General features: G+C 41.6%; 1 protein-coding gene across 3 annotated transcripts; it reads left to right on the top strand.

Annotated features, from left to right (window-relative positions):
- Positions 1–2,137: 2,137 nt before the first annotated feature.
- LOC100736662 (Golgi-associated RAB2 interactor protein 6-like) lies at positions 2,138–9,441 on the top strand. 3 transcript variants are annotated; one of them, XR_014839206.1, is made up of 6 exons: positions 2,138–2,189; positions 3,263–3,439; positions 5,488–5,786; positions 6,334–6,595; positions 7,325–7,906; positions 9,160–9,441. XR_014839206.1 is itself a non-coding variant. In XM_021085080.2 (5 exons), exons 2-5 carry the CDS (start codon positions 3,278–3,280, stop codon positions 7,607–7,609), a joined length of 912 nt encoding a protein of 303 aa, XP_020940739.1. In that variant the 5' UTR covers positions 2,138–2,189; positions 3,263–3,277; the 3' UTR covers positions 7,610–9,441. The 3 variants fall into 3 exon arrangements, 2 of the variants coding, with proteins under 2 accessions (XP_020940739.1, XP_084871379.1); XM_021085080.2 differs by having other exon boundaries at positions 5,584–5,786; positions 7,325–9,441; XM_085015253.1 differs by having other exon boundaries at positions 7,325–9,441.
- The last annotated feature ends 252 nt before the right edge of the window (positions 9,442–9,693 follow it).

Genomic DNA, 9,693 nt, shown 5'->3' with positions numbered 1-9,693 from the left:
TTAGTGGGAGCCAGAAAAGGCCAAGGTGGCAATAGTAAATTTTCCTGAATGGGTTCCATCTTGATGAGGAGGGCAGTATTTGCACAGATGAGACTCAAAGTGTCTGAAAGTTTCCTTTGCCTCATTACCACTCTAAGACTTCCATCCAAAAGAGATACTTGCACTTTACTAGGCAAACTCAGTGCTATGTGCAAAGAAGCCCAATAGACTACACAGGCTTTGCTTGTTTCTAGAAATAACTGTCTTTTGAAGGAGGTACCCACCTCTTCCCCTTCAAAATTTCCCGTCTCCCTCGCCTGGGGATAAAGGGTCTTTAGAGCAGGAGCTCTTCCTTCCCCACTCTTTGATAAATGCATAAAGTTTCAGAGTTCCACTATATCTCAGTGGGTTAAGGATATAGATTGTGTAGGTCACAGCCATGGCTCAGATTAAATTGCTGGCCCAGGAACTTCCATATGTCATGGGTGTGGCCAAAATATAAAAATGCATAAATTTTCTGCCGTGTTTGTGGGACCCTGGCTTCTGTAATTGGCATGAGTGGCACCAGGCAAAGAAAGGATGTAGTTGGGCTCCACTGATTGGAGAGGTATGTAACAAAACCTGAAATCAAGACAATCTTCTCTCCTATATGGAATACTGCAATGACTTCAAAGTGGCTCATTTTTAGTCTTCTTTTTTCTAAAAAGAAACAAAATTTGCAAAATCCTACCTTTTGGGGGACGTGGATGGACCCTGAGAGAATTTTAGACTATTTTTTTTCTTTTTAAGGCAACATCTCATAGCATATGGAAGTTCCTAGGCTAGAAGTCAAATCAGAGCTTCAGCTGACAGCCTATGCCACAGCCACAGCAATGCCAGGTCTGAGCCATGTCAAAGACCTGCAGCTCATGGAAACTGTGGATACTTAACCCACTGAATGGGGCCAGGGATCTAACCTGTGACCTCATGGATACCAGTTGGGTTTGTTACCACTGAGTAACAACGAACTCCAAGGGCATTTTAAGATATAGGGTTAAACTACTCAAGCAAAACCTATAATTTAGCAGATTAGATTTAAACCATAACAGATATAACAAAACCATGATCCTACTTGTCTACAAGACACTCTCTTTATTATTTTTTTATTATAGTTGATTTTCAATGTTCTGTCAATTTCTGTATAAAAGTGACCCCAGTTTTATATATATATTTGTATATGCACACATATATACATTCTTATCTATGTATATGTATATATATTCTTTTTCTCACATTATCCTCCAATACAATCACTTGTGATTGAAGATGATGGAGGATAATGTAAGACACTCACTTAGATTTAGTATGTACATAGGTTCAAGTGAAAGAGTGGAAAATATTTTATGTAAAGTAATAGAGGTTATGTGTGCTTCTGAGGCTGACCCAGTGGGCAAGGACATCCTCCTTCCTCACCAACGAGCAGCCTGAGCCCTAAAAAACCTGAGGTAGTGTGTCTAAAAGGCTTTGGATCTTCAACAGACATATCCTGAGCCTCAGCTAGTTTCACTTTTACATTCACAGTTCCTTCCCCAGGGGAAAAGTCATGCCTCCTTGGATTTACTTTGCATGTTTCCCTGTGAATCACCACTTTTCCATAGGGACGGTTTGTGCTCAAACTCCACTTTGGAGTTGTTGTCCTATAGACCAGACCTTGTGTGGGTAGATGAGACCTTATCACATGGAAGGTGGCAGAAGACAAACAGGAGCACCACTCCACCATTATACTTGTTCCCTCCATTCATTGAAGCTTCAAAGAGTGACAATACATGACCACTGCCTCTGGCCCCCTAAAGGGGAGCCATTTCTTGAGGAGTCTAGGGTTGGGGTAGGCAGCCCAGCCCACCTACCTGCAGAGATGAGTACAGGCCCTCAGTAGGAAGTGTGTGCTCATTTGACCCGCTGACCAGGGTCGTGTCTGTGAATGCGCTCTCCCCAATGGGTCTGCCAAGAGGAATCTTTTGCCTGTGGGAGCAGAAAGTTTGCACGTGCTCCTCATACCATCACAGCCCTTGGGCGGGGTGGGTTGGGGTGGGGGGCTCCTAGTTGGGATGAGGACATAGTGGTTTGTGACAGGTTAAGGTCACAATGAACAGGAAAAGTTTAAAGGTGGCCTGCGTTGGGGTGGGGGTGGGGATTCCTACCGAGGCGGAGGTTTTGAAAGCGACGTACAGGTGCGGTCTTGCTTACAGAGGGCTGCGGGGTAGCTTGGGGCTGCCTTTTCACCTCTGCTCTTAGAGGGAGGGTCTTGGTCCAGGATTGACTTGCCTGCCCAAAGGCCAAGTGGTCCGTCAGTCCTCAGTACCCTCTGCGGGGCTGTGGGGCAAAGCGGGGAGGGCGCCTTGCATGTTTTGGCAAGGTGGGTGTCTAGGAGTCAGGACCTTAATTTGGACCAGAGTAAGGAAACCTGGATCTGTGCTGCATGGGAGTCACAAGAAGGGAATAGCAGGAAAGGGGGCGGGGGGCAGTCCTGGACCTTGGAGTGTGGGGAGGATCCTGATCAAGACTGGAATAATGGCAGATCTTGTCTCTAACCTGGTGGGAGAACCCTGATGAGGCTAGCACAGGAGGGGAGTGGGTGGAAGAGAACCTAATAGAGAGGGATCCTAAGGAGGGACCTTAACCAAGAGGTGGGAGGGGGTGGATGTGACCCTAACCATGTCCAGGGAGGAAGTAGACACCCATCTAAATGGAAAAGTCACTCAAAGGACATAATGAGTGAAAAGCTCTGAGGTAGAGTGACTTGTCTTTGCTTGGATAGAAGTAATGACCACTCTTTCTGTGTGCTATGAACCTACACTTGAAAGTAGAGAAAGGTGAAGTCCTGGACCAGGGAAGGGTGGGAAAATGAAAGTTTGAAGTCTATGTGATAGTCAAGGGCCAGGAGAGCTACCCCACAAGATTGTGAAAGTTGTTCACTGCACAAAAGCAGCTGGTTCAGAGGTGAGGGTAAAGTTTTTGCAATCTGTCCTGCACTCCTGTTCATCCAGCTGTGCAGTCATCCTGGTCCTGGACCACCTCAGCCAAGAGGAATGGATACTTTCCTCTAATTCCCACAAGAATATCATCTGCTAGCAAACTGTGGGCCAGGGGTTGTTATCTGTCCAGAGCACCCCTTTGTCTGAATCAACATGGCATAATAGAGTTAATAAATGTGGATTAGCTCTATATTCCAGGGCTGTGTTGTAGTTTAAAGAAACAACTTCGAAGTAACAGTGGCAAGAGATAACATGTCTACTCTTTTCAGCTGTCTTAATAAAACATGTCCATGGGCAGCAACACAGCGTTATCACATTGCAGTACTCAAAGCCGGCATATGTTGCACATGTTTAACAACTCCCTGGGAAAACTGCAGCGGCAACTAGACAAGGGAGAGTATGATATATTCAAGCACATACCAATGTTTGAGAGCGACTTTATCCAGGTGAATGATCCCATACCTCTTCTTCATCTCTGTGGTTCTTAATTGTAGTTCCCCCATCTTTCCCACCTTTCATTCTTTTCCTTCCACAAATCTGTGTGGTGAGTATGCAAAGACATTTAAATAGGATAAAATAAATGTTTTGTTTCTCATTTACTGATTTTTACACCCAATTTTATCAGGTGACTACTCTTGACATAATTGCTTCAGATTTAATATTTTTTAAAGAATAGACATGAAAATGGTTTAATTTCTCTTGAATCTCTTCCCTGATTGCACTTACCTTCCCCTCCCCCACAGTTACCACTGTCCCAAATGTGGTCATTATTATTCTCATGCATATTTTGTCCATATATATAAAATGTTTTATGACTTTGGGAGATGCAGTGTAGTCTTGTCTTATATGTGTGGACATTCGGCATGATATTCTGTTGGGTGTGCCATTTGTAGCTTTCTTTTGCTCACTCGGTGTGTTTTGTAGGATCTTGAGGCTCTCAATCCTTTATAGTTATATGGTGATCTTCAACATCCAGAGAATGTTGGGGTTCTTTTCCTGTGAGCCTCACAGCAACCTAGTTATATAGGCATAACAGATACTGTCATTCTACTTGGGAGCAGACTGAGCTTCAGAGAGTGAAATTGATTTCTTACACCAAAAAAGGGGCCAATGCTCAGGCTTTCTGATTTCCAGTTCATGGAATTTATACTCTAAAGTGCTTCCTGGAGGATAGAAGTATGAACAAGACTTTGGATGTGAACAATACACACCTTGTAAGCGAGAGAGCATAGTGAGAGTCAACCACGGAACTCCATGACTTTATATATATCACTGATTCTCAACCTTGGCTCTTCCTTGGAATTACCTGGAAAGTTTGGAAATCAGTGATGCCTGGGACCCACCTCTGAAGACTCTTGTGTTGTGATTTGGGACAATACAGGCAGCAGACTCTTTCAGAGCTTTCAGTTTATTCTAATGTGTAGGTAGGATTGAGAATCAGTAAACACATAAACAGAGGATTAAAAAACAGATTATTATTCTTGCTGAACCATTTGAGAGTTGGGTGGCAGTGGCTGGTGTTATGATATTTATTCCTTGAATTCTTCATGTGTTGTATAAGAGTTTGAATGTTTACCTGGGTAACCATGGCACAATTTCAGAAAATTTGATATTGATAGAATACTATCAATATATGTTCAAATTTTCTCAATTACCTCAATAATGTCGTTATCCTTAAATGTTCAATTTCTTTAAAAAATTGTTTTCTAACATTGTTGTGACATTTTGCATTCCTACCAGCAAAACATGAGAGTTCCAGTTGCTTGAGGTCCCCTGCACCACTCTCTGTTGTTAGTGGTCTTAAATTTCAGATGCTGCAGTGGTTGTGTAGTGAATTCACATTTTGTTTTGCTTCTCTTTTCTTGATTAATAATGATACTTGGCTTCTTTTCATGTGTTTACTTGCCGTTCATATGTGTTCATTGGTAAAGTGTTTGCTCAAACTATAATAGTCCTATTTTTATGTTCTTAATAGAGTTTTTTTTTCCAATCCAAAATCATGTATTAAGCATTTAATTGTCATACCTCTTTACTCCTTTAATCTGGGATAATCCCTTTACATTTCACTGTCTTTTGCATTGTCATTTTTGAGGTGAAAAACTATATTTATTTTTAATAAAATGTATAGTTTGTGAAATTTCTAAAATTTGTTTACTGAAACCACTCCTGAAAGGTACTTATGTTGCAAAAATCTAATCTCTTTGCAAAATCATTTTAATGAACAACTCTGTACATGATTTCTGTGTATTTACAGGTAAATTAGAGTATCTTTTCACTGGTGGAATTACAGGTTCTTAGGCTGTACATACATTTATTATTTTGATAGTGATCATAGGCACTTCAGACTCTGGGAATACACGTGCTGAAGAAGAGTCTGACTCCTATAAGTGGTCAGATTAGAAAGGGAGATGTGTCAGAACTAATACTGTGGTATAGCACTTGAATAATGTGTGTGGGGAAAATAACATCACTTTGAGTTTTTCTTGCCCACCAGGAACTGTGGTTGACACTTTACGTAGGAGTAGAGCGGAGGAGGAAAAATAGAGTAAACTATAGGATGCTGCTGCTTTCCTCTTTCTTCCAATAACAGATCAGCAAAAGAGGAGAAGTGCTTGATGTGCACAACAGTGTGCAAATGGTGACTGTGGGCATTGCATACACTGACCCAAACCTCGCAATACCAGACATCATGCTGCTGGCACGACCAGCTCTGAGCTGTGCAGCCAATGCCAGACATGACAAGGATACACAGGGAAGGGGCCTCAAGTCAATAAAGAGCTTGGAGCTGACCAGGTGAGTCCAGGAGTTTTAGTCCCTCCCTGTAAGAAGGATGCTGAAGGGACAAGAACATGGGTCATATAATTCACCATAGCATAGTACCCAAAGTGAGAGGGGCCTCAGCAGCATGACTAGCATCTGCGATATGGAATCAGAAGAGAGGGCAGACACAGCCATAGGGATTCACTAAGGCTTTGTGGGGGAAATTGCTATTGATTTTGTAAGAAGGATTATGGGAGTAAGGTCAGAAAGGTAGCTGGGGGCGTATAGTGGGAAGGTCTTGTATGGCAGAGCAGTTAAGTGTTTATAACATGTACCATTTTTGATAGGTGGTCAAGAACCATAAAGGTGTTGAACTGAGGTGTGATGAGATAAGTGATGTACTGAAAATTAGTGATGCACCAGTCAGTGATAAGGAGGTAGATGTGAGAACTGAAGTCAGGTGGGCAGGATTTGGTAAATTCTTTAACAGAGGGTGTGAACTCTGGCTGGGCCAGGAGTATCAGGGAGCCCACCTTTCTGTTTATCTCCACCTAACCTCCCACCCCTTTGCTCCCAACAGGCTGCTTCCTCTGAAGTTTGTAAAGTTATCCATCTATAATCATGAGAAAAAACAGCTCCACTTGAAACTTACCACTGGTCGCTCTTTTTACCTACAACTGTGTACCCTTTCAGATTCTAAAGAAGATCTCTTTTCCTACTGGGAAGACCTGGTGTACCTCCTGAGACCTCCAGTGGAGGCTTACAGTGGTACACAGGCTGAACCAGTTGGTGACATGATGGATATACCTGTGTTGGAGGCAGAGGATAAGAAGAGCCCAGCAGTAAGACTTTGCAGAAACCCTTAGAGAAGGGGCCAGAGTGCTTTGGGAGAACAGCTAAGTCTCCCAGTCCACTCTCCCAAGCTTACCATGGAAACACATTCGTTTGGAAGAGTTTAGGCCAATGAACCATCATGTATAGGCCTTCCACATTGGAGAGGTTCCTAGTGCCTCTGAGTATCCAAAGTCCCTTAAATGTCAGCTTCTATAATCTCATGTCCAATGTAATAGTGTGCCCTCAACAACATTTTAATTGCCAGTGTATTCTGGAACACTTGCTGCAGTAATCCAGACAGTCTTATCTTTTTAAACTATGAGACATTTTTAACTACAGAAAAATCCTTCCTCTATTTTAGCCATGCACTGATTTTTATATACATCAGTGTCAATGTAGCATGCTTTATGCACATATATACATTTGTTGGTGTGTATCAGAATGTAAAATGAGCATAGCTCTTCACCATCATTCTTACTTTTAGGACCCTATTTTGCAAATATGCTAAGACAAATGTATAAAATGAAAGTGTGAGGATGCTTACCGGTGAATTTAAATAGTGATCTCCCTGGCACTGGAATTGTCCAAGCAAAACTGGGGTGACCATTGCAGGGGTTCTATGGATGGGATTCCTGCATCCACTGGGAGATGATTTGATGCCTCCATAAGACAGGTGCCAGTTCTTTCTAGTCTCACTTATTTTCTTATTCACCTTCTTTTTTTTTCTCTTGGTGCAGGCAGTGGAGCTCCATGGAGAAGGAGACCAAGATCAGGTCAGCATAAGGAGCCTTCCCACATTTGCTGATGTGTCAGGATCCACTTCTCTTGCTTATGCTGGTGGGGAAGGAATCCAACATCACTCTTCCCACACACACTGTTTGCTTAGGAACAAGCTCTCTGTCCTAATTATGGCATCTACAGGGCCTGACGAAGTGGCAACATCAGGGCCAGCAGCAGTTATGCCTAAGTGCTGCATGAGTGTGGCTGCAGGAGAAAAGATGACCTGTTACAGAGACAGATGAAAGTCCAGGAGCAGAACGCTTCATCTCAGCCTTTCAGAGTAAAGGCAACATGAGTGAACACGGTGGAGGCCAGAAAGTCTCTCAAATCCAGGCTGATGCTCTTGGGAACAAAAAGAAATAAGAGAGAACTCCTACTAAAAGGCCTCCACTAATTGGTAGTTCAGAGGAGGACAAGTCAATCCTAAAATCCCATGGAGCCACCCAGGGGGATAATATGGAGAAGAGCCAGGATGGCCAGGGACAAGGGTCCTCCTCCAAAGGATACACCAGCCTCAGCTCCACTCAAAAAGAGTCTAAGTGGGTAGCTGGATCCCTTTCTTCTTTCTGTTGGCTTCAATTTGTTATTTCATTTTCAAATGCTTTTTACTCAGGTGTGTGTTGTGAATTAGGGTAAATGAAATACTAACCCTGTCTTCAGGTAGTTTGCAGTCCAGTAGAAGGATATGCAAACTTTTCTCCTTTCTATATCCTTTTTCTCTTTTTTATATTCCTTTTCTCTATATCCCTCTCCCAGCTTTCTTACATATTAATACTTTATATAACCATAGTAAAATGATCAGAACCAGGAGATTACCATTAGTACAATAATATTAACTCAGCTAAACATTTTAATTTCATTGATTTTAGGTTCCAGGATTCAACATTGCCTTTGTTGTTATTTCTTTGCAAAAATCTGTTTTTCCCAAGTGTTTGTCCACTGCTTTAGCAATCGTCAGTGATTTTGATCTGTGTAAGTTATTCCTGTGGTATTTCCCTAGTGAAGATTTTATGTTCCCCTGGTTCCCTCTATGTGTATTATTTGAAATTCCACTGTTAGGAAGAATTGTCCTTTCTCTCTGATTTATATTTTATTTGTGGTATGAATGGTTTATTCTGTTGGGTTATACTATTTTATTATTTTTCTTCATTTGACTTGCTTAAATTATTCTGTTAGAAACTCCTCCAGTCTGTCTCCTGTATTCCTTCAATAAGCCTTATCTATTTTTTAGCACATTTTAATACTGCAAAATATTCCAAACACATATTTTCCCTATACCATCTCTTCAGTAGAGCATTTCTGAATTTTTAATTGGAAAAAGGTACTTATATATATAATCTTGGCAGTAGTCATAGGGTTTTCTTTTTAAGGATTTTTATTTGTTTTTTAATTTTTTGTAATTATTATTTTTTTAATAGTTATTTCCCCAATACAATTTTTTTTCTACTGTACAGCATGGTGACCCAGTTACACATACATGTACACGTCCTATTTTCTCACATTATTATGCTCCATCATATGTGACTGGACATAGTTCCCAGTGCTACACAGCAGGATTAATAGCTGCACCTGTGGCATATGGAATTTCCTGGGTCAGAGATTGAATTTGAGCTGTAGCTATAAACTTCTGTGCAGCCACAGCAATACCAGATCATTTAACCCACTTCCCCAGGCTAGGAGTCAAACATTCACCCCTGCAGTGACCCAAGCTACTGTAGTGGGGTTCTTAATCCACAGCAGGAACTCCTGGTGGTAGTTGTTTTGACTAGACTTGTTCTGTTTTGTTTTTCAGGTTATCTGAAAATTTGAAGCGAAGCCAATCTAAAACTAGGTCAGGTGGGGTACCATAATTCAGAGATTGGTTTCCTTGTTCCTTCCATTCGTTCTTCTGTGGCTCTTCCTTGGTTTAGGAGAGAGCACAGTTTAGCTATTCATGGAATTTGATTTTATCGACTAAAATGGATCTCAAATATCATCACAATCCACCAGTCTATTTCAAAGATAAAGAAACATAACACCTGAAGTGGATCAATTCATTCATTTCTTGAAACAATTAAATGCTGACTATATCCCTTTCTCTTTGCCAAAAATTTGTTTATATATAACAATATATGGGGCAGAGTGGGAAGTGAATGCTCTGATATGGGGTACCACTTATGCAGAGGCTTAAAAGCATGAAGACAGGAGCATCTTTGGGAAACTCAGAGCTCTATGTATTTGCAGCAGCAAGAGAGGCAGTAGGACAGATGTGGTCCTAGGTCATGAAAGGGGCCTAGGGAAGTGTTTGAGGCAAAGGAGTGACTTGACCATACCTATACTTAGAATG

The sequence above is a fragment of the Sus scrofa genome, chromosome 2 (assembly GCF_054392235.1).
Source record: "Sus scrofa isolate SSC_HxYL_T2T_F1_AM1 chromosome 2, Sscrofa_HxYL_maternal_Yorkshire_Landrace_v2.0, whole genome shotgun sequence".
NCBI lineage: Eukaryota > Metazoa > Chordata > Mammalia > Artiodactyla > Suidae > Sus > Sus scrofa.
The sequence above is the reverse complement of the archived record's forward strand: the minus strand, read 5'-3'. Positions and strand labels throughout refer to the sequence as shown.

What these genes read in the sequence shown, in the direction of transcription:
- LOC100736662 (XM_021085080.2), top strand. Translation starts at nt 3,278, where the DNA reads ATGTCCATGGGCAGCAACACAGCGTTATCACATTGCAGTACTCAAAGC. An exon ending in TTGAGAGCGACTTTATCCAG is followed by an intron (nt 3,440 to 5,583) that starts GTGAATGATCCC and finishes TTCCAATAACAG; the next exon opens with ATCAGCAAAAGAGGAGAAGT. An exon ending in AGGATAAGAAGAGCCCAGCA is followed by an intron (nt 6,596 to 7,324) that starts GTAAGACTTTGC and finishes CTCTTGGTGCAG; the next exon opens with GCAGTGGAGCTCCATGGAGA.